At 40.5% G+C, this 24,866-nt stretch overlaps 3 protein-coding genes across 4 annotated transcripts; 2 read left to right on the top strand and 1 right to left on the bottom strand.

The window, feature by feature from the left end:
- The first annotated feature begins 1,593 nt into the window (after positions 1 to 1,593).
- On the top strand, positions 1,594 to 3,911 carry LOC103404061 (TORTIFOLIA1-like protein 2). Its single transcript, XM_029095950.2, has 4 exons — positions 1,594 to 2,248; positions 2,441 to 3,148; positions 3,253 to 3,418; positions 3,538 to 3,911. Exons 1-4 carry the CDS (start codon positions 1,922 to 1,924, stop codon positions 3,543 to 3,545), a joined length of 1,209 nt encoding a protein of 402 aa, XP_028951783.2. The 5' UTR covers positions 1,594 to 1,921; the 3' UTR covers positions 3,546 to 3,911.
- A 153-nt stretch (positions 3,912 to 4,064) lies between these two features.
- Positions 4,065 to 17,397, bottom strand: LOC103425748 (probable serine/threonine-protein kinase PBL17). 2 transcript variants are annotated; one of them, XM_029095948.2, is made up of 6 exons: positions 16,797 to 17,397; positions 15,600 to 15,901; positions 6,515 to 6,650; positions 5,680 to 5,816; positions 5,268 to 5,391; positions 4,065 to 4,806 (listed from the first exon to the last, which is right to left on the bottom strand). In XM_029095948.2, the coding sequence occupies exons 1-6, from the start codon at positions 16,858 to 16,860 to the stop codon at positions 4,283 to 4,285; spliced, it is 1,287 nt and encodes a 428-aa protein (XP_028951781.2). In that variant the 5' UTR covers positions 16,861 to 17,397; the 3' UTR covers positions 4,065 to 4,282. The 2 variants fall into 2 exon arrangements, with proteins under 2 accessions (XP_028951781.2, XP_028951782.2); XM_029095949.2 differs by having other exon boundaries at positions 15,600 to 16,010; positions 16,797 to 17,215.
- Positions 17,398 to 18,106: 709 nt separating this feature from the next.
- On the top strand, positions 18,107 to 21,026 carry LOC103404060 (prefoldin subunit 1). Its single transcript, XM_070815467.1, has 5 exons — positions 18,107 to 18,353; positions 18,429 to 18,482; positions 18,578 to 18,690; positions 18,956 to 19,040; positions 20,785 to 21,026. Exons 1-5 carry the CDS (start codon positions 18,330 to 18,332, stop codon positions 20,896 to 20,898), a joined length of 390 nt encoding a protein of 129 aa, XP_070671568.1. The 5' UTR covers positions 18,107 to 18,329; the 3' UTR covers positions 20,899 to 21,026.
- The last annotated feature ends 3,840 nt before the right edge of the window (positions 21,027 to 24,866 follow it).

The following is a 24,866-nucleotide window of genomic DNA, read 5'->3' as shown; positions in this document are numbered from 1 at the left end:
AGGGATCCAGATTCCGTTGTGAGAGATGCATGCGTGGAGACTGTTGGTGTTTTAGCATCAAAACTCAGTAATGATGTGGGTGAGGGTGATGGGGTCTTTGTTGTTTTAGTCAGGCACTTTTTGAAGCTCTGTGTGAACAAAACAGGCAGGTGCAGTCGGGTTCAGCATTGTGCTTAGCCAGTGCCATTGACAATACTCATGATCCTCCAGTTTCAATTCTGCAGCCCATGTTGAATCGAACAATAAAGTTGCTTAAAATCCGCATTTCATGGCAAAGCCAGCAATCTTTGAGTTAAACGGAAGCATTATTCAGGTGAATTCTTTAGGTTAAACATAAGTTAAAGTTGTCATGATATTACAGGTCGTCTATTATGATTCAGCTATTAAAAATACTGTTTTCCCAAATGCTGTATGAAGAACTGTTAATTGATTTCTATGTGCACCATTTGAATTAGTACTCCTCATAATCGGGAGAGGCCTTTTTTGTGAGTTTACAATGTATGGCATGAAAGAACTCCGAGACAAAAGTTTTAAGTTATTATATATACACAGATTGATGTATCTGCATCAATATTATTAGTTTATTCACTTTTATTTTGTACGAAGTAATCTGCTTTGAGTCTCTGTCTGCAAAACATGCTATGTGGTGTTTCCTCTCAATCATGGCACAGTGCGTTCTTCAGTTAATCATTGAATGGAATTGGATAGTGCCAGTTGTCTAGTAACTTGCTAAACAGCCTATTTCGGTGCTCTGTATTGCTTGTGTTTATTTTGCTGCATATTTTTTGGTACCACTTGTTTGAATTTGTGTGGTAGAATTAGAATATCCTTGCTCTATGTGCTTGATTCTATACTCTACTCTAGGCAGGGGGTGCTCCAACGCAAAATGTTCTCTCTTCTGAAATGATTAGCATTCAAGAATCTTTAGAGAGTAGTGACTGGACAACACTCAAAGCTGCTTGCATAGCACTAGGGGAAATAGCTTCAAGTGGTGGATCCTTCATGGGCTCTTTTAAGGCTTCCTGCGTTCGTTCGCTTGAATCATGTCGCTTTGACAAGTTCAGTGTTAATTAAAATCTACATTTGGAGAATCTTCTTTCGTGCAGATTATTAAACCAGATCTTTTTTGTGCTTTTTGTGTTGTAGGTGAAACCAGTTAGGGACACGGTCCTTCAGGCCCTGCAGTGCTGGAAAAGTCTTCCAGGACCTGATGCTTCTGAACCTTCAGAAGCTGGATCTTCTATAAAAGGTTTAATGTGTTCATGTGCTCTTATATGCTTCAGATTGGTTTTACTTGCTGGGTTTTACCGCAATGCTATTTCTGGATGGTCTCAACTCTCAATTAAGCTGACAAGAATTAGAAACTGGTGCAGTTTCAACGGGTTATGCACATTTTGAGATGCATCTCGAATCTGAGGACAACTAGGGTGTAGTTGTTAAGTTTTAGAAAATAAAGTAAAAATGCTACTAGTGCATGGAAAGCCTGCCGTAATTGATAAAGATGTCATCCTTTTTCTTTTGTAGTTCTGCAAAATTTTGACTTACTGTGCTTCCCTTGTTACTTCTCATAATGTTTATACCAATTTTTGTCAGAAAATTTCTTTGGCGGTGACTACAGTGATATTACTAGTGCCAGGGAATCTGGATGGAAGGATCTCGCACTCAAGAAAGTTATTACTGGCTTAACTAAGAGCAGAGCCCCTTTGTCTATTAAAAAGACATGTCCAAGTTTTGGCAAAAGTCATAAACGCTCCAATGAAGATGATTGGCATTTTGAAGTTGCAGTTCCGAAAACCCACAATGCTTCTTTGCCAGAATTTCAGAATGAAGAATCTGAAGGTAGCTCTATTACAAAGACTTTAGAACGGACAAGCACACAGATGTTACAAGCACACAGGACATTGGATATGAATATGTGCCTATGGATGAAAAAGAACAGTGTTCTTCTGGGTCAAATCTTGTTAGTGATGACTTAGAGGGGAAGTTTGTGACTCATAGCCGTGTCAAGGGTAGTTCGCAGAAGCCAGTGGGAAGAAATCAGCGGTTTGCAGCTGAAGAGATTGGTAGTGAGAAACAGATGTACTCTGAAAGGATACACCACCGTAGAAGTCTGGATTCAACTGTGACAGAATCTAGTTCCCATACTCCACATGGATGTTGTTTGCAAATGGCCAATGAAGTGGTTTGCATTAGAAAACAACTTGTGGAGATTGAAACCAAACAGTCAAACTTAATGGATCTTCTACAGGTACATACATTGAGACATACATATATGTTAGTTGCTGCACAGTTTGTGTAAGCTCCTAGAGAAACTCTGATATGCTGGTCACTTTGACACAATATTGCTCAGAAGTCAGAATATATGTTGGTTTTCATTTCCATACAGCGTTAATCAATCTAAACCCTCTAACTTATCTCTTGCATTAAACTTTGTTCACAGGTGTTGACATCTGGCATACTGGATAGCTTGTCTGTGTTTCAAACAAGGGTGGTGGGTCTAGAGGATGTTGTAAACCGATTAGCTCAGTACTTTGAACACAGGAGGGAGCATTCAAATTTAGCAGCCTCCAAACTCATGAAACAGAGACAGAATTTGCGTTCTCCAAGGCTCTCCACAAGCATTCCGAGGCCATCTATAGATATGACCAGCCGGCAGCCTTCAATGTTGTCAGTGAAACATTCTGATACTTGGGAGGCAAACACAATTGGCAGGAGCCGAACAAACAATTCTGCAGGACACTGTACAGAAACATGGAGTAATAATAGGGGGAAGCTTACCCGGAATCCTATTGGGAAAGACATTCGGAAAATTCCTGGGCAGGGAACACAGAGGATAAGTAATGGTCCAACAAGGGCGGATGCTATGTTTTCTTCAGCTTCTAATGCCAAAGTTAGACAAAATGTTGTAGATAGTAAGAATAACCTCTGGAAACAAGTGAAAGGTTTTCTATGTGAAGGGGACCTCGACTCTGCATATGTGGAAGCTCTTTGTTCTGGTGATGAAATTGTTCTGGTTGAGCTTCTTGAAGGAACCGGTCCAGTTCTGGAGTGCTTGTTGCCTAAAACTGCGAGGGATGTTCTTAGCACTTTAGCTTCATATCTCCTAGAACAAAGGTTTATCAACATCATAATTCCTTGGTTGCAGCAGGCAAGTGCTTTTATACATTATTTATGCAACGTAATTTTTACTTAGAAACCAAAATGTGTTCCAAATTGAAATGTTAATGCTTAATGCGATTTTCACTCGTTTAGATTGCTGACTTGAGCACCAAGCGTGTACCAAACTACCTCGGCCTGCCAGCGAAAGCAAAACAAGAATTCTTGTTTTCCATGGAGGAATCTCTGAATATGGAATTTTCCAATCCTTCAGAGAGAAGATCTGTTACTCAGTTAGCTGTGAAGTTACACCATTTATGGGGTAATTTCATTTCCATGTTAACGTTTGTGTTTGCATTCCCAACACTTGCATTTTTAACGCAGTCTTGAAAAATTATCCGTCCACCTGCCTTTGGTAACGATAATTGCCTACTTCTGCAGGCTCGTGACAGTCAGTTATTAAACCAAGGCTATGCTGTGTTATGGAACTTGCAGACTCCGATTGGTAACTTGTTTTAGAAATTTTAAGTGGTGTTTGTACAATTTTAGGTGGTTTGGACATGTGAAACGAAGACCTACAAACTCTCTTGTTAGAAGATGTGATAACGAGACAGGACGCAGGGCCAAGGAGGTAGAGGAAGGCTTAGGAAGACTTGTATCTAACGGAAGACATGACACAAAACCGAGCGCAGTGGCGTTCTAGGATTTATATAGCCGACCCCACTTAGTGGGATAAAGCTTTGTTGTAGTTTGTACAATTTTAGCCAGACGAGGGTTGATAGTCGGGTTATTTAGAATGTTTTCCTGGATTAGAATTTCCTTTCCTGTAGTAGGTAGTTTAACGTGCACATCCATCTCTCCGTCGTGTCACGAAAACCGGGAGCGTTTGTGTTGTCAGCAACATTGAAGCCCTAATACTCATAAACTATGGAAAAAGAGAAAAGGTGGGTAGAGATCCACAATAACAGTTAAGAGAAAAAGGGTTTTCTTGAGATGCTCTACTAAATTATAATCTCATTCGTACATGATAGTGATTCAATACAATGTGAAGAAAATGAATTACAAAGTGTTAATCACAAATTTCGTCCCGCCCCTGGGCATGGATTTAACTCAAAAACACCAAATGGACAGACCAGTTGATATCATCTTGTACACTTTCAACCCTCCATCCAGTCGGAGCTACTTTTCATGTAACAAAATCTGGAGACAAGTTACTACTATCGATATCTTTCATAGGCTCGCTCTTGCTCCCTCCATTTCCCGGTTTGCTCCTTCTACGTGCCTCTCCTCCCCTTTCACCGTCTCTTCTGTTCGGGTCTCTCTTCCTGGCGGGAGTTCCAAAGGTTCCCTTCGGAGCCTCATAAAGAGTTACACCACCTTCTCCACTTTGAAGTTCATCGTTTCCTGTTGTCTGAAGAGAACCGAGCATTTCAACCACCTGGCACATAAGGGGCCTCCCTTTTGGGTTTTGACTAAGGCATTGATACGCCAAATTGGCCACCTTCATTGCAGTTTTAAGTGAGTACTGCCCTTCCAGTCGAGGGTCTACAATCCTCAGAAGTTTCTTATTATGATTCAAGAGTGGGCGAGCCCACTCCACCAGGTTGTGTTCTCGGCCGGGTCTGCTCTTATCCATTGCTCTTCTTCCAATGAGCAGCTCAAGCAGTACCACTCCAAATCCATAAACATCGCTTCGAGCGGTGAGATGCCCTGTTTGGATCAACTTAATACTCAGTCACAGTATACTATGATGTAAATATTACCAACAATAAATAAGGAATTATGCCATATTACTTGTTAAAAGGTATACTCCTATAAAAAACCAAGTTGAGATAGGCTTGACATTGATATTGTTTCATCTGCAAAAGCATTCATATAAAAGCCACGCACTCGCCAAATTGATGTATATGGAGAGAGAACACGAGGGAGGAAGATAGAGGGGATAGTTCTTATCAATATTCAAATAACTTCCTCTCAATTTTTCCTTTAAATCAGAAGCACAAAAACCATGATGAAAACCAATGCATATGATCAGACGTTAGTCAACCATGTATAACATCCATGATAGTTCTTTGCATATCTTTATGAAAAATGCTAAAAGATATTTGTCCGTTCCTATCAAGAAAGAAAATACATTTTACAAGATAAATCGGTGGCAAGAAACCACTCACCAGTCATTACATACTCAGGAGCAGCATATCCGTGCGTTCCCATCACTCGTGTTGAAACATGGGTTTGGTCTCCCATTGGTCCTTCCTTTGCAAGGCCGAAGTCTGACAACTTTGCATTAAAATCCTGTATGTTATAATTCAAATTTCAGTAAAAACAACCAGCACAAGTTATTCACAAGAAATCGTTCATTTTCCTATAAAAAAAACATGCATAATAGTATTCAATCAGAAAACACCTGTCTTTGTTTGCCAGAATTAGATCAAGGATCATGACAATTAACGTTCATGTGGACTTCATCGCGTGGTTTGAGTTTCAATGCGAAAGTATTCTCTTTTAAATATTTCTAACAGCACGTCAAGTAAGATGCTCAACAGTTATGAACACAATATAAAAGATAACAAGACAACTAACCCCATCCAACAAGATATTTGATGTCTTGAAGTCGCGGTAAATGATTGGTCTCTCTGCACCATGAAGAAAAGCAAGCCCTTTCGCAGCATCTAAAGCAATCTTCATTCTTCTTGACCATGTAAGCGTACAGCCCACTCCTACCACCCAAAATAAAAGAAATGATTACAAACACAATATACAGTAAGTTCTTGATGTGTCAGAAGTATCAACTAGAATACCCAAAAATAATTTCAAGATATCTTTAGTAGTTTCAGGGGATCAATATGCACTTTGAGGAAGATTCAATATTTACAATACAGTCTACGTGTACACTTCCTGCAGCATACTTGGTATAACTTATAAGAAATGCTCCATAACATTCTAGACGTTGAACCACTAGAAAAAAACAATGCTCGTTCACAATCTAATAAAAGTCATTTCATGGCCAACATAAAACAAGGCAGGATGAAAAAGTGTCTATCTCCATGAACAGGTTTCAAGTTTCCAAGTAGTTTGAAGTGAAACAAATACGGAAACTGAAGAAAATAAGTCTTATCATAAAGATACGAAGAAAATGATACAGGTCAAGCTAGATGATCTACTTTGAACATTCTTAAATTAAGAGCGTGAAACACATTTGATTCTAGAAGCTAAATAGTAACACTCCGAAGGAGGTCTTGACTATTGAGAAACAGAGTACAAACTACCCAAAAAGGAAAGACAAGAAAAAAGAAGTACTAAAAGGCGGTACATGATCTCTGAGCGTACGGATTAGGGATGACACGCGAGAAATAGAGGGCATAAGACATCATTTTTCTTAATATCTCATGAAATTCTGATGGCACATGACACTTACTGCGAAAAAGATGTTTTTCCAGGCTCCCACTTCCCATGTATTCATAGACCAGTAGCCGGTGGTCATCCTCACAGCAGTACCCAATCAGCTTCACAAGAGTAGCATAACTCAGCTGTCCCAGATAGTTAACTTCTGCCTGCAAGATCAACAATCTATGAAGAAAGGATAAAAAAGTAATCTTGATGCATAGGAAAAATGCTAATAGAAATCAGACTATAAAGTCTCCTGGTTTCCAACTATCCTGTCCAGTGCACTAGGAGTTGTTGAAAGAACTACCTCTTTAAGCGGGAAAGATCATCTACTGTATTCAATTCTAAAGCCCACAGGCCATGATTTTCTAATTTTCTCTCCTTGAGAAGATCCTTGCAATATTAAATTAAAATCAACATATATCTCTTTGATTTTTCCCCAAATTAGCCAATTCACTATTTAAGGAAAACACGAAACGCACCATACATGTTTCACTTTTTTGTCTCCAAAGAGAACTTATGGGAATAACCCGATCGTAAAGCATGCTAGACTAAATCTATTACGATAGTACCAACAACAACAACAACAACAACAAAGCCTTTTCCCACTAAGTGGGGTCGGCTATATGAATCCTAGAACGCCATTGCGCTCGGTTTTGTGTCATGTCCTCCGTTAGATCCAAGTACTCTAAGTCTTTTCTTAGAGTCTCTTCCAAAGTTTTCCTAGGTCTTCCTCTACCCCTTCGACCCTGAACCTCTGTCCCGTAGTCACATCTTCGAACCGGAGCGTCAGTCGGCCTTCTTTGCACATGTCCAAATCACCAGAGCCGATTTTCTCTCATATTTCCTACAATTTCGGCTACTCCTACTTTACCTCGGATATCCTCATTCCCAATCTTATCCTTTCTCGTGTGCCCACACATCCCACGAAGCATCCTCATCTCCGCTACACCCATTTTGTGTACGTGTTGATGCTTCACCACCCAACATTCTCTGCCATACAACATCGCTGGCCTTATTGCCGTCCTATAAAATTTTCCCTTGAGCTTCAGTGGCCTACGACGGTCACACAACACGCCGGATGCACTCTTTCCGTCCAGCTCGTATTCTATGGTTGAGATCTCCATCTAATTCTCCGTTCTCTTGCAAGATAGATCCTAGGTAACGAAAACGGTCGCTTTTTGTGATCTTCGCTAGATTGCTCCGGTCATTAGTGTGGATAAGTATATAAATGGATAGAGATAGGAAAGCAAACACAAGATGTACGTGGTTCACCCAGATTGGCTACGTCCACGGAATAGAAGAGTTCTCATTAATTGTGAAGGGTTTACACAAGTACATAGGTTCAAGCTCTCCTTTAGTGAGTACGAGTGAATGATTTAGTACAAATGACATTAGGAAATATTGTGGGAGAATGATCTCGTAATCACGAAACTTCTAAGTATCGGAGTGTGGTGTCGTCTTGACTTGCCTTATCTGTCTCATAGGTAGATGTGGCATCTTCTCTGGAAGTACTCTTCCTCCATCCAGGGGTGGTATCTTTAACTGGTGGAGATGCACAAGGTAATGTATCAATTTCACTTGAAGCTTACTTGTAGTTTCAGGCTTGGTCAAGCGCGATACAAACCATGTAGTAGGAGTCCCCCAAATCGCCGAGCTAGGGGGTCTGCTGAAAGAGGTGACAGACAAGGTAAGCAATCAGAGCTCCGACTGATTGTTCACCTTCTCCCCATCTTGCAGCAGCATGAAGGATAAAGAGAAGAAAAATGAGAAGAGATGATATGAGATACTTTTGCTTTTGAAGAAGTAACTTTCCACAGGCTTATTCTTGAACTGATCTGGAGGGTTTTCTGGTTTCCTCCAGAGTATAAGGCCGACTAAAGAATTTGAGGGTCAAAACAAGTCCATCAAATCTAGAGTACGTTCCACCCTGCTGATATGGGATACTTTTGCTTTTGACAGAGTAATGGATGTATCGGCACGTGTGCTGTTACGCTTGTCTCCACATGCTTCCTTGTATCCTTCGCACTTGCCCTATCTGTTCCTCAAGCAGATGCGGAATCTTCCCTGGAAACATAAGATGATGAAGATGAGTACTCGAGAGCAATGCCAGGTAAGTAATCAGGTAAGGGGTTCCAGGCAGTCAGTTCCTGGCTGGAAGCTTGATTCCAAGTGCTGACTGATTGCTCTCTTTCTCCTTGTCTTGCAGGTAAAAACAAGGCCAAAAGAAAAAACAGGGAAAAAGCATGATATGGGATACTCTTGCTTTTAACCCTGATGATATGAGATATTCTTGCTCTAGTATAGCTTGTTTGCAGAGGTGTTATCGGGGGGAAAGAAAGCTGAATATTTCGAAAGGCTTTGTTGGGAGTGCCCTCTCAGATATGATGAAGGGTTGAGCATTTTTGCAGGTCTGCCTGTCCGTTGGGGATGGAGGTCGACATATATAGGAGTCTCCCTAACAACAAGTAGTAATGCTATTCCTTTACCCTGCTTGGTCATAGCACGGTAGTGGGAGCTGCCAGTTTCACATGTTTTAACTCTGTCAGAGCACTTTGAAAAAGTGGTCTGTGGTATCTGGCTCTCGAGATTCGGAGAACGATGCCTCTTCGATTTTTGAGAAAGCAATCATGCTGGGGGTCTGACTCTCGAGATTCGGAGAGCAGTGTCTCTTCGATTTTTGAGGAAGTAATCATGTTGGGAGTCTGGCTCTCGAGATTCGGAGGGCGGTGCCTCTTCGATTTTGGAGCAAGCAATCTTGTTGGGAGTGTTGTCTCGAATGTGAGTAAAGGTTGGACATGTTTGCTAGTCTACCTTGCCACGAAGCACAAAGGTTGACACACAGGGACTTTCCAATTATCCAGCAATGGTACTGTTCCTTTACCCTCTCTTCGATTTTGAGAAAGTAATCATGTTGGGAGTCTGGCTCTCGAGATTCGGAGGACGGTGCCTCTTCGATTTTGGAGCAAGCAATCTTGTTGGAACTGTTTTCTCGAATGTGAGTGAAGGTTGGGCATGTTTGCTAGTCTACCTTGCCACGAAGCACAGAGGTTGACACACAGGGACTTTCCAATTATCCAGCAGTGGTACTGTTCCTTTACCCTTGTGGGTAATAATATGGTAGCTAGACCTTCAAAATTTATGTGTCTAAACTTTGTTAGTGCTGTTTCTTTGCTATTCTTTTACCTTTCTTGGTCAGAGCGATGTAGTGGGAGCTGCAAGCTTCACGTGCTCAACTTTGGCAGAGAACTTTGGCAAAGTGATCTGTGGTACCCATGAGTTATTGTTGCGTGTGGGAAGTGGGTGATTGAACAGTAAGATTTATGTGCTTTCTACTTCACCAGAAGTCTTCGACAGAATGCCCATAATTTCTGCAAAGCTGAGTGTGCGTGTGACAGGTGCTGACAAGGCTAGAAAAGTAGGTGCCTCTTCGATTTCTGAGATCGGCCCTCGTGGTCTCTGAGCAGCCCAGCTTTTGAGAAAGCGAGCGCCTCTTCGATTGATTCGGAGAACGGTGCCTCACCTAATTTTGAGAAAGCAATCATGCTGGGGGTCTGGCTCTCGAGATTCGGGGAGCAGTGTCTCTTCGATTTTTGAGAAAGTAATCATGTTGGGAGAGTGGCTCTCGAGATTCGGAGGGCGGTGCCTCTTCGATTTTGGAGCAAGCAATCTTGTTGGGAGTGTTTTCTCGAATGTGAGTAAAGGTTGAGCATGTTTGCTAGTCTACCTTGCCACGAAGCACAGAGGTTGACACACAGGGACTTTCCAATTATCCAGCAATGGTACTGTTCCTTTACCCTCTCTTCGATTTTTAAGAAAGTAGTCATGTTGGGAGTCTGGCTCTTTAGATTCGGAGGACGGTGCCTCTTCGATTTTGGAGCAAGCAATCATATTGGGAGTGTTTTCTCGAATGTGAGTAAAGGTTGGGCATGTTTGCTAGTCTACCTTGCCACGAAGCACAGAGGTTGACATACATGGACTTTCCAATTATCCAGCAGTGGTACTGTTCCTTTACCCTTGTGGGTAATAATATGGTAGCTAGACCTTCAAAATTTATGGGTCTAAACTTTGTTAGTGCTGTTTCTTTGCTATTCTTTTACCCTTCTTGGTCAGAGCGATGTAGTGGGAGCTGCAAGCTTCACGTGCTCAACTTTGGCAGAGAACTTTGGCAAAGTTATCTGTGGTACCCATGAGCTATTGTTGCGTGTGGGAAGTGGGTGATTGAACAGTAAGATTCATGTGTTTTCTACTTCCCCAGAAGTCTTTGACAGAATGCCCATAATTTCCGCAAAGCTGAGTGTGCGTGTGACAGGTGCTGACAAGGCTGGAAAAGTAGGTGCCTCTTCGATTTCTGAGATCGGCCCTCGTGGTCTCTAGGGAGCCCAGCTTTTGAGAAAGCGAGCGCCTCTTCAATTTCTGAGATCGGCCTTCGTGGTCTTTGAGCAGTCCAACTTTTGAGAAAGCAAACGGCTCTTCGATTTCTGAGATCAACCCTCGTGATCTCTAAGCAGCCCAACTTTTGAGAAAGCAAACGCCTCTTCGATTTCTGAGCAGGCGCCTCTTTGATTTCTGAAGCTCCGTCGAGTGCAGATTTTTATAGAGGCTGGCATTAAGTTCCAAAGCACACTTGAATCTCCACCAGTAGAAGCTTCATTCTTGCACTTCTAAGATCTTGATTTGTCCGACCTCTTCTCTCTTCAACACCTTTGAAAATGTCTGGCCCCTCCGACCGTCGTTTTGACTTGAACCTTGTTGAAGAGGCAGCCCCGCCTTCTCCAGACAACATATGGCGCCCATCCTTCGTCTCCCCAACTGGTCCTCTTACCGTTGGGGATTCCGTGATGAAGAATGATATGACCGCTGCGGTGGTGGCCAGGAACCTTCTCACTCCCAAAGATAACAGACTACTTTCCAAACGGTCTGATGAGTTAGCTGTTAAAGATTCGCTGGCTCTCAGTGTTCAGTGTGCAGGTTCTGTGTCTAATATGGCCCAACGCCTATTTGCTCGAACCCGCCAAGTTGAATCATTGGCGGCTGAAGTGATGAGTCTCAAACAGGAGATTAGAGGGCTCAAGCATGAGAATAAACAGTTGCACCGGCTCGCACATGACTATGCTACAAACATGAAGAGGAAGCTTGACCAGATGAAGGAAACTGATGGTCAGGTTTTACTTGATCATCAGAGATTTGTGGGTTTGTTCCAAAGGCATTTATTGCCTTCGTCTTCTGGGGCTGTACCGCGTAATGAAGCTCCAAATGATCAACCTCTGATGCCTCCTCCTTCTAGGGTTCTGTCCAGTACTGAGGCTCCAAATGATCCCCCTCCGGTGCCTTCTCTTTCTGGGGCTCTACCGACTGCTGAGACTTCTCCTAAGCAACCTTTGTGAAGGCTCCCTCTTGTGTGTTTATTTTGACTCATGTATATGTACATATTTGTAGCTTATCGGGGATATCAATAAATAAGCTTTCCTTCATTTCAACGTATTGTGTTAAATACACCAAAGCCTTCTTCGCTAAGTTCTTTGAATTTTCTTTTGTTGAAGCTTGTATGTTGAAGCTTTCTGAGTGGAGCATGTAGGTTGGGGTAGTGTTCCCTTAATTTCCCGAGTGAGGAAAACTTCTTGGTTGGAGACTTGGAAAATCCAAGTCACTGAGTGGGATCGGCTATATGAATCTTAGAACGCCATTGTGCTCGATCCTGTGTCATGTCCTTCGTTAGATCCAAGTACTCTAAGTCTTTTCTTAGAGTCTCTTCCAAAGTTTTCCTAGGTCTTCCTCTACCCCTTCGGCCCTGAACCTCTGTCCCATAGTCGCATCTTCTAATCGGAGCATCAGTAGGCCTTCTTTGCACATGTCCAAACCACCGTAACCGATTTTCTCTCATCTTTCCTTCAATTTCGGCTACTCCTACTTTACCCCGGATATCCTCATTCCTAATCTTATCCTTTCTCGTGTGCCCACACATCCAACGAAGCATCCTCATCTCTACTACACCCATTTTGTGTACGTGTTGATGTTTCACCGCCCAACATTCTGTGCCATACAGCATCGCCGGCCTTATTGCCGTCCTATAAAATTTTCCCTTGAGCTTCAGTGGCATACGGCGGTCACACAACACGCCGGATGCACTCTTCCACTTCATCCATCCAGCTTGTATTCTATGGTTGAGATCTCCATCTAATTCTCCGTTCTTTTGCAAGATAGATCCTAGGTAACGAAAACGGTCGCTCTTTGGTATTTCTTGATCTCCGATCCTCACCCCTAACTCGTTTTGGCCTCCATTTGCACTGAACTTGCACTCCATATATTCTGTCTTTGATCGGCTTAGGCGCAGACCTTTAGATTCCAACACTTCTCTCCAAAGGTTAAGCTTTGCATTTACCCCTTCCTGAGTTTCATCTATCAACACTATATCGTCTGCGAAAAGCATACACCAAGGAATATCATCTTGAATATGTCCTGTTAACTCATCCATTACCAACGCAAAAAGGTAAGGACTTAAGGATGAGCCTTGATGTAATCCTACAGTTATGGGAAAGCTTTCGGTTTGTCCTTCATGAGTTCTTACGGCAGTCTTTGCTCCTTCATACATATCCTTTATAGCTTGGATATATGCTACTCGTACTCCTTTCTTCTCTAAAATCCTCCAAAGAATGTCTCTTGGGACCCTATCATACGCTTTTTCCAAATCTATAAAGACCATGTGTAAATCCTTTTTCCCATCTCTATATCTTTCCATCAATCTTCGTAAGAGATAGATTGCCTCCATGGTTGAGCGCCCTGGCATGAACCCGAATTGGTTGTCCGAAACCCGTGTCTCTTGCCTCAATTTATGCTCAATGACTCTCTCCCAGAGCTTCATTGTATGACTCATTAGCTTAATACCCCTATAGTTCATGCAATTTTGTACGTCGCCCTTATTCTTGTAGATAGGCACCAAAGTGCTCGTTCGCCACTCATTTGGCATCTTCTTTGTTTTCAAAATCCTATTGAAAAGGTCAGTGAGCCATGTTATACCTGTCTCTCCCAAAACTTTCCACACTTCGATTGGTATATCGTCTGGGCCTATTGCTTTTCTATGCTTCATCTTCTTCAAAGCTACAACCACTTCTTCCTTCCGGATTCGACGATAAAAGGAGTAGTTTCTACACTCTTCTGAGTTACTCAACTCTCCTAAAGAAGCACTCCTTTCATGTCCTTCATTGAAAAGATTATGAAAATAACCTCTCCATCTGTCTTTAACCGCGTTCTCTGTAGCAAGAACCTTTCCATCCTCATCCTTGATGCACCTCACTTGGTTTAGGTCCCTTGTCTTCTTTTCCCTTGCTCTAGCTAGTTTATAGATATCCAACTCTCCTTCTTTGGTATCTAGTCGTTTATACATATCGTCGTAAGCCGCTAACTTAGCTTATCTGACAGCTTTCTTCGCCTCTTGCTTCGCTTTTCTATACCTTTCACCATTTTCATCGGTCCTCTCCTTGTATAAGGCTTTACAACATTCCTTCTTAGCCTTCACCTTTGTTTGTACCTCCTCATTCCACCACCAAGATTCCTTTTGGTGTGGGGCAAAGCCCTTGGACTCTCCTAATACCTCTTTTGCTACTTTTCGGATACAACTAGCCATGGAATCCCACATTTGGCTAGCTTCCCCCTCTCTATCCCACACACATTGGGTGATTACCTTCTCTTTGAAAATGGCTTGTTTTTCTTCTTTTAGATTCCACCATCTAGTTCTTGGGCACTTCCAAGTCTTGTTCTTTTGTCTTACTCTTTTGATATGTACATCCATCACCAACAAGCGATGTTGATTAGCCACGCTCTCTCCTGGTATAACTTTGCAATCCTTACAAGTTATACGATCCCCTTTCCTCATTAGAAGAAAATCTATTTGTGTTTTTGACGACCCACTCTTGTAGGTGATCACATGTTCTTCTCTCTTCTTAAAGAAGGTGTTGGCTAAGAAAAGATCATATGCCATTGCAAAATCCAAGATAGCTTCCCCATCCTCGTTTCTCTCCCCAAAACCATGGCCACCATGAAAACCTCCATAGTTGCCTGTCTCCCTGCCCACGTGTCCATTTAAATCTCCTCCTATAAATAACTTCTCCGTCTGAGCAATTCCTTGCACCAAGTCTCCAAGATCTTCCCAAAATTTCTCCTTCGAACTCGTATCCAACCCTACTTGAGGTGCGTACGCACTAATCACATTGATAAGTTCTTGTCCTATTACAATCTTGATTGCCATGATTCTATCTCCTACCCTCTTGACATCTACAACATCTTGTACCAAGGTCTTGTCCACGATGATGCCAACACCGTTTCTCGTTCTATTTGTGCCCGAATACCAAAGTTTAAACCCTGAGTTTTCTAGATCCTTTGCCTTACTACCAACCCACTTAGTTTCTTGTAGGCACATAATATTTATCCTTCTCCTCACCATAACTTCCACTACTTCCATAGATTTTCCCGTTAAGGTTCCTATATTCCACGTTCCTAAACGCATTTTGCTCTCTTGAACTCTACCCTTCTGTCCTAGCTTCTTCACCCTCCCCCGTCTAATAGGATCAAAGTACTTCTTTTGTGTGTCCCGGGTAAAGTTGATAGGAGCATATGCTCCCAAACAACTTTGAGTGGAGTCGTTCGAAAAGAAGTTTCTATGGCCCCCTTGCTCATTTAACACTGCATCCGGGTGCCGATGGAGATACAGCGACCCTTGCTCACTTATCACTGTGCTCAGGCCACACAGCGCGCCACTTACGGGTGACGCCCTAGCTTTAGCGCGATTTTGTTCTGGATTCATTTTCATAAGGATTCGACGTGATCATGGAGTGCCGGCTGTCGACTACCTGACGCCCTCCCCCTCCTCCTTTATCCGGGCTTGGGACCGGCCATGTAAGACATAGGCGGAGTTATCTATTACGATAGTACCATGACCACAAAATGAGACGAAGAAAGAAAAAAGGGGATAGCTTGGGACAATGTTAATCTGCGATCTATGAATGGTATGGAAACCAAGTATATTAAAACCTTTCACTTGCACAACTTAAAAATTGACTACAATAAAGCCTCATTTCCCAGAAAATAAATAACATAAAAGGGTAAGATAAGTCAAATACCAGCCATTCCCTATCACCTTGGTACCCTTCTCGATTAAGCTCCTTGATGGCAACTTGCGTGGTCTTGAATCCAGTCCTCACGTTATCGTCAATAACTCCTTTATATACAACTCCAAACCCTCCCTCACCAAGAATTAGATCTGGCCGGAAATGTTTTGTGGCCAAACTCATCTCATTGTAAGTAAATATGCTGACATTGATATATCCAGGGCTTTGGCGAAGGTCTTTGACATTCTTGGAAGCCAAAGGAGTGGTGTTTGATGTTCTACTTGGAGCTTGAGAAGATACAACAGAGTCATCTCCTACTCGATTTGAATTTTTTCACAAGAAGAAGAGAGAAGTGATTCTATCAGTTGCCCAATATTTCCGAAAAATCCACACATTACCAGTTTTGTTGAGCAGGCCATTATCCTAACATAGAAAGAATACAATTTCTAGTTTCTTCTCAATCAATCAACGCGTTTGAAAATTTTGAATTTTGAAATACGGAAACTGAAGTACAAATATTTTAGCCGCAGAAAATGCACAGAATGGACATTTCACATATATCCGAACCATGTTCAAGAAGTTCAACAACCTCTTACCTTCATGTCACAAAATACTTGCGATTTCTAAAGCACCCCTGGAAAGAAAACATAACCTACTCCAAAATCAGAAACCTATCATGTTTCATTAAAAATTGTCCACCTTTGACACATACATTCTCACATTCACAAACTTCAATAAAATGCTTCAAATCCAATCACCTAGTTAGAAAATGTGACAAATGACAAATACTAAAAACCGAAAACTTTGGTTCTTCAAAAACAAATTAAAAAAATGCAAAAGAAGGTAATTCTAGGGAGATTAAATTTGGAAACTAAATGATGTGTCGCCAGTAGAAATGAATACTTTTACGCTTAAGTAATAAACTAATCATCAACTTCCTTTAATTTCCAAAATTTTATTTACAAATTTAGTCACCCTAGTAGAAAAAAAAAACCCAAACTTTTCCCTGCCATTGTGAGTCATTCCTTATTAAGAGACCCAAAAATCCTCCCAAAAAATATGGCAACTGAAAAAAAAAAGTTCCAAAACTGCAAAACGCATTTAAAGGCAGCAAGCAACGCAACATTATGTACAAAATTTAATGAGCAACCATTTTCGAATATTTTCCAGAATTAAATGTGAAATGAAATTGTATGATGAAATAAATACCTTGAGGACTGGCGTGTGTATAATTGGAATGCTGGTCCTTTACAGAACTGAAACAAATCCCCATGAATCTGAAAACCAAGCCCGTATCCGCACCCGAATCCGGTTTCACATCTCAAACCCGTTCCCTTCCTCCAACTATTAGCATTGACAACTGAAAAGATTCAATGACCCACATCCATATCTACTGTGGGTTCATCTCTCAATCGTCAATGTGGGGTTGGTTTTCTGAGAATTCGGGTCCGGATTCAATCTGGGTTCCGATGTGGGTGGCCGGGAAAAGGAGATAAAGTTTGTGCCTTTTTTTTTCGGTTCTGTTGGTTTGTTTTCCTTGGGCCACCAGAAAGCCACTCAAAGGTTGAAGAAAGGAGAAGATAAATACAGGGAGGAGAGAGAGCGGTGAAAATGAGGAGAGAGAAAGATTTGGCCCTTATTTGTCATGTTTGGAAGGGCATTGGGGCGAAGAAAGCGCCAAACCAAACGTACCGAATTCGCTGCAAAGTTGAAAAAAATAAAAAAAACCATCCGGTAGATCCGTCAAAACAGTATATCTTTTCAACCAGTATTGGTGTGTCAGAAATCGAATTACGACGTGCTGCGTGAAATACAAACTTAAAATTTGTTTCTAATTACTAGGCTACCCTGTTGTGGTTAGTCTCTATGCAAATTTAAATATGAGTTGGGTTTTTTGTCAATAGAAAAATTAAAGAGGGTGTGAATTGTTATTTTCTTGGGGTACCTTTGTTTTAAATCCACTTCGTTAGTCCACTTGCAATATTCTGTCACTTTTTGCTTTTGTGCTTTGCCGAGTCTACGTGAGACCGACGAAGACAAAGAAGTAGTCTAGTCTCCCATATTCAATCATTAATCTCAATCAATTATCAACGATATACGTGATTATAAATTGACTAAATTGATCATAAATTGAATTCTCGATCAATTATCAACGACATACGTAATCATGAACAAGTTTAAAATTATATGTTTCTTTGTCTCTTACTAAAGACTTCAAGTCTAAGAGTCTAAACCAGAGCCACCAAACACTTAAAACTTTTTTCAAAAAAACGATATTATCTACATGGTAGATGTGATAGATTTAATCTCACAATGGGCTAACATAATGTGGTTCAAACTCGTATTTATAGAGAATCAAACTTAAGACTTCTTATCCAATTACACTATAAACGTACGATGCTTTATCGCAGTTGCGGAAAACAATAATAGGTGGGCACAGCGGAATATGCACGATCGGTCACATCGGAGTGCAACTGATGGTTCTGATATATATTGACAAAAAAACGCGTTTAGCGTACACAAAACAAAGATCCCTTGCAAAGACCTGGACGCACGACCTATGAATTGATGGGCATCCTAATACTAATTTGGGCTTGGAAGTTGGAAGACCCAAATCTGAACCCGAATACCCAAAACCCATTTACCAAATCATGACCGAGTCACTGACGACGAGTAGCGAGGTCAGAATTCTGATTTTTCAGCCTCCGTCGCGCTCCGACTAAGAAAGCTTCAATTGCAAAAATGGCCGACGAAGCCAACAGGGCTGTAAGTCTCTCTCTCTCTAGATTTTCCACTTTATCTCGCTCGCTACTAATTACAAGAAGAATCAAATTTTTACAGGCGTTCTTGGAAATTCAGGGCCGCATGATCGAGCTCACTGCGAAATTGAAGCAGGTTTTTTTATTTATCCAGAATATTTTTTTAATTAATAAATTTTAAATAGGTGGGGAAAATTGAACTGATTTGCTGCGAACTGAGGTGGGTTTCAGGTGCAGACGCAGATGCGGAACAAGGAAGGAGAAAGGAAGCGTGCTTTTCTAACCTTGGAGGAGCTGCGGCCTCTATCTGATGATTCAAATACTTACAAATCTATAGGTACTTCGTTTCAATCAACCCATTTTCTCTGTTCTCAGTTTTAAATTGGGGAAAAAAGTGACCCATTTCTTTTGGGATTTTGATTTTTATATTATGATGTTTTTTGGGTTTAAATTTGATGAATTTTGTTGGTTAATCTGTTTTGCAGGGAGAACGTGAGTTTCGGATTTCCGGATTTAAACTTAACATTAGATAGAGTTGTTCAGGTCTTGTTTTTGATTTGTGAGCTGCCTGATATACCATCTGATGATACATTTTGTTATGGTGGATAGGTTTGTGTTAGAGCCCAAGTCAGTGTTAGTGAAAGAACAGGAACAAAAGCTCAAGGATAGTGAGACTGCAATCGCCTCGCTCCAGGTATATCTCTGCTTTCACTTGAATAATAACGGTCCCTTTTCTTTCTTTATAGTTTGTTTTGTTTCGTAATGGTTGTAGGGAAGAAAGTTAATATATACACCTTCGATTTCAATACACCTTTTAGAGATACCACTACAAAGTTTAGATGTCAATGCTCAATAAATTTGTTGCATTTATACACTTTGGTTTCAGTAATAACGAGCTTGCAGAATCTGCTTTGCCTCATTATTAGTCCCCATTTAGGAACTTGTTTTCTACTGTGTGCATCTCTTCCTAGGAAACTTCATTTTGCATTCTCCAGACTCCACAGACAAAATTGTACTCCGTTATAAAGACATATAACAACATCCATTCCGTGTAAAGGCTCTGTCATACTGTTGATTTTCATCCATTTAAATGCCACATATAAATGGGTTTCCTTATATTGAATCTATAAATTCTATATGTTGTTGGTCTTAGTTTCAGTTTACTTGTCCAATACGTTGAGATATGTGAAATAAGAAGCCTAAAAAGATCTGTATGAAGCTATGACCATCTTTGTTTGTTGCTATGTTATTTGTCATGATGGTAAATAGAAGAATGATGTAATAATAGGAAAGAACAGTACAATTATGTCCTAAGAGTGTGTCTAAATACTTGCCAAATTCATGGATGAGAAAACAATACCTTGTACTTTTTAGAAGTTTTCAATGGGTAGAACGTGATCAGCTCGTATGAACCTTGTTTAGCAAGGTGAACTGATCCTTCAACTGATTTCACAACTAAGGCTCTGTCTTTTGACGTTTAAGTCTTCCAGAAGAAGTTTACTGGGTTGGGGTGACATTTTGCTAGTGAATACATCAAACGAAGACAATCTTCACCCCCTTCTCTCTCCCCCTCCCTCCAGGTCGTCAAAACAAAGAAAAAACTGGAAAGGACCAATATGATAGTTCACAATTTGGCATGTGAAGTTGTATTTCCATTTTAGGGCTGCTTAAAAGCAAGCGTGCCCCATTTGATTAGCTTACATATGAATAGATGTCAAAAACTGTATAATGCTATAAATGTTGTATAAATCTTTCTAATATTAAAGAAAGAAATTGTCAAAATGTTTTAACATTCAGAATTAAACAAACCAATTAGTTCGGTTGTAAGGCTTAAGAAGATAAATTTAACATACTTATAATCTAGTTTATAGTGAAAACTGTTGACCTATTGTTTGATATTCACATTCGTGAATTGGTTTGTTGCCTCGTTGGTGATTTCAAATTGTGCATTTCTTCAAATTGTGCATTTCTTTGCTTGTGGGAGTAAAGAAAAAGAACATTGAGGAATAATTGCATAATCACTATGGTGTGGTGGTACAGATGGAAAGAATCAAAAGGATCTTTTAAAGTTATGGGGGAGAGAAAATGGGGGTTTGTGGGGAAGAGTGCTTTTGAGATCTTCATAGCCTTCAATTTTGTTCATATTTTGGAATTTCGTAACCAAGCAGAGGAAGGTGGGAGTCACTTTAGATTTACTTGTTATTAGTTCAGCTATTATAGGCATTCGTGGTTGTTTTGGGAGGTTTTGTTGTTTCACTTGCTGGTTGGTTGAGGCTTTTGTATGTGCTCGATGGGACAGCTTGAGCTTGAGCTTGTCCAGTATCTGTGTTAATATGTGTTTAAACTCGATGTCATGTTTATGTGATAATTTAAAGACTAGAACTTTTTATCTATTGGACTTTGGCGGAAATAAATTGTTTCTTTTGTGCTCTGGACAGACCTCAAAGGAATACATCGAGAAACAGGTTGCAGAGGTGGAGAGCAACTTGAGGGAGCTATTGAACCAAGATCCAGCCCTTGCTCGCCAGATAATGTCCATGACTGTAATGTAGTTTTTAAACTTGTGAATTTTTTCTGCAGTTACTTTGTTTTCCATTCAGAACAAAACAGTTGGTAGATTTACTGGTTTTCCTCTCGGCTTGCCCCCTGTTATTTATAATATAAACGTAGTGTTTTCTTATATGGTAGATGATAGGTGACATATACTTAGCAACTTAAGCAAGTTCTTTCTATTTGCTTGAGCAAGTTAAAGTTTTAAAGGGTGTTACGTTGATTATCTACCTGATAGTAGTCTTAGCCCTGCTCCAAGCACTGGAGTGGAAATACCATTAGCAACTTTAACGGTATTAAAAGGTGGAGTAGCGTGAGAAACAACCATGTACGATGATTGATCATGTGATCATAAGCCCCTGAATCAACGATCCAAGGTTTATTGGGAGGAACAAATGTAGTGTGCAAGGCAAAACCAAAGTTACCTGTGTCGACTAAGGAAGTGGAAGCAGTAATAGGAGAAACTCAGTGAGCAGATTGATCTACCTGAGGTACGGAAGGCGTTGGTGTAGTCAGGTATGCTTGTGATCCACCAATGCTTTTCTTTTGATTTTCCTTCCTTTTGAACTCTCCAATCAAGATATGCAACTTGAAACAAGCTTCTCTAGTATGCTTATCCTTGTCACAATAAATACACTTCCTTGTATCGGTAGTTTTAGATCCACTTGAGCGAGAATCGGAGACTCCACGGGGAAATCGAGGCGGAGTAGCTACCATGGCTGAAACAGTGGTCTTGGAGTCGCAAAATATTTTTACTGCATGAACAAATTCTCTTTATTGAAACAAGAGAGCGTATGTATCTCACAAAGAGAGGGAGAGAGATGATAGAGAAAAAATGCAAGGAGGAAGAGACGATGGCACGGCCTAGTCGGTGCAACGCGAATGGGAAATTTTATTTAAACTCATGTAACATATTTCTACCACCAACTGACTTTTTGCACCCATTTGATTTTTAACTAAACTATTAATATCTCCTTGAACCCTAATTTACAACATAATATACCCCAATAAACCCAATTCAATATGTGGATTTATTTTTACACCCATTTGATTTCTAACTCTATCTTTATGTCGTCTAGAAATGGACACTGAAAATTGGGGTGTGAATTTAGCCATGGCTGACAACAAAATTGACACTTCTATAGATGTTGACAAAAACCATGTATCACCATCTCTCTCTCTCTATGTGGTCTCTGTTTCATGAGCATATGCTCATGTATCCAAGGTGAGATGAAAATCCTCCATTAGTGGTTGGGAGTAGATTTTGTCGATCAGGGAAAAAATGTAGTATCTTTAATGAACATTCATATATTGAATTAGAACAAATACACACTTTCTTGATTTTTTGCTTGTATATACTACACTTCGGTACTTAGAAGTTTCGTGATTACGAAATCATTCTCTCATAATATTTCCTAATGTCATTTGTACTAAATCATTCACTGGTACTCACTAAAGGAGAGCTTGAACCTATGTACTGTGTAAACCCTTCATAATTAATGAGAATTCCTCTACTCTGTGGACGTAGCCAATCTGGATGAACCACGTACATCTTGTGTTTGCTTTCCTGTTTCTATCCATTTACATACTTATCCACACTAATGACCGGAGCAATCTAGCAAAGATCACAAACTTAATACTTTCTGTTGTACCAAAGTCCTCACTGCTTTTGTGCATCAACAATCTGTAAGTCCTTACCTTTTTGCGTTGGTAATGGATGAGTTAACATGACATATTTAAGATGATATTTTTTGGTGTATGCTTTTCGTAAACGATATAGTGTTGATAGATGAAACTCAGGAAGGGGTAAATGCGAAGCTTAACCTTTGGAGAGAAGTGTTGGAATCTAAAGGTCTTCGCCTAAGCCGATCAAAGACAGAATATATGGAGTGCAAGTTCAGTGCAAACGGAGGCCAAAATGAGTTAGGGGTGAGGATCGGAGATCAGGAAATACCAAAGAGCGACCGTTTTCGCTACCTAGGATCTATCTTGCAAAAGAACGGAGAATTTGATGGAGATCTCAACCATAGAATACAAGCTGGATGGATGAAGTGGAAGAGTGCATCCGGCGTGTTGTGTGACCGTCGTAGGCCACTGAAACTCAAGGGAAAATTTTATAGGACGACAATAAGGCCGGCGATGCTGTATGGCACATAATGTTGGGCGGTGAAGCATCAACCCGTAGGTGTAGCGGAGATGAGGATGCTTCATTGGACGTGTGGGCACACGAGAAAGGATAAGATTAGGAATGAAGATATCTGAGATAAAGTAAGAGTAGCCGAAATTGAAGGAAAGATGAGAGAAAATTGGTTATGGTGGTTTGGACATGTGCAAAGAAGGTCTACTGACGCTCCGGTTCGAAGATGTGACTACGGGGCAGAGGTTCAGGGCCAAAGGGGTAGAGGAAGACCTAGGAAAACTTTAGAAGAGACCTTAAGAAAAGACTTAGAGTACTTGGATCTAACGGAAGACATGACACAAAACCGAGCGCAATTGCGTTCTAGGATTCATATAGCCAACCCCACTTAGTGGGAAAAAGCTTTGTTGTTGTTGTTGTTTGTTGTATATACTACCATCAAGAGACGTTGCTCTAGTTTTTAACTCATCTTGATTTGGATTGGATTTTCTTGTTTATACCAGGAGTTCAATGTGCTAGACTATGAGGAGAAAGTGGTTGATGGATTTTATGATGTATATGGACTTTCCCCAGATTCAGCAATTCAAGGAAAAATGCCATCTCTCACAAATCTTGAAACAAACCTTGGGAGTTCTGGATTCAAAGTTTCATTAGTAAATTGAAAAGTTGATCCTGTCTTGGAAGAGTTGGTGCAAATTGCACAACGTATTGCTTTACACTGTCTTGTCACCAATGTTGGTGTTTTAGTTCAGAGGCTTGCTGAACTCGTTAGCGAACGTATGGGTGGGCCTGTAAAGGACGCAAATGTTGTATTAGCGAGATGGATGGAAAGAAGCACAGAGTTGAGGACATCAATGCAAACTAGTGTATTGCCTATTGAATCCATAACTGTTGGTCTCTCTCGACATCGTGCTTTCAGATTATCATCAGTTATTAGCTTTCAAATTATCATCAATAAAAAAACTTGTTTTTCTCTATGAGAGCTATTAGGGTTTTTGCTAGAATGAACGTAGGATAAACAAAGAGTGATCGTAGGGTTTAGTTATAGTGTTTGAGTTTATTGATAAATTTGAGTTTTATTATTAATTGTATTTAGTACTTAATAGTAATTATGCAATAGGGTAAAATAGACAATTAGCATTTAAAATTTAAGTTAAGTGTAAAAAGAGGTTACATAAATTTAAATAAAATTTCCCGAATTCAAAGTATGTTGCCGACAGGAATTCAACGTATGTTGCAGCGGAGGTAGGGATATAGGTATATACGACTATTAATTCCGTCGACATGATGAATTTCCAAAGGTTATGGGTAAATTTGTTGGGTGATTCCAGCGGGTATGTTTATGGGGTATTGGATGTTGGCAGATATGGCCAACTGAAGGAGTAAGATTGGAATGGTACGAAAGTGGAAGATATAAAAACGATAGGTCTTATGGGGTAGATGACAATAGTGGCAGTACGGGGATCAGAATTGCTCTGATACCATACCAATTAGAGTTAATTTCTTGATATATTCAAGTATGAAACCCACTACAAGGAGTATGATTCTCTCCCTTCCTATTACTATCTTCTTCCTTCATCTTCTCTCACACTTTTCCTTTTGGTATTTTCTCTATATAAAAAAGGGTTTTTACCATAAATGGTCCCTGAAATTGACCATCACCATCAAGATGGTCCCGAAAATTGAAAATCAATCAATGTAGTTCCTGAAAATAGGTGTTACAAATCAATGTGGTCATTTCCTTACAATTACGTTAAAATTTCCGTTAAGTGCTTATATGACACATAAATGAGCCCACAAGATTTACAGGGTTTTATTACAAATGATCCCTGA

This window comes from Malus domestica, chromosome 16, assembly GCF_042453785.1.
Source record: "Malus domestica chromosome 16, GDT2T_hap1".
NCBI lineage: Eukaryota > Viridiplantae > Streptophyta > Magnoliopsida > Rosales > Rosaceae > Malus > Malus domestica.
This window is presented reverse-complemented; position numbering and strand designations above follow the sequence as displayed.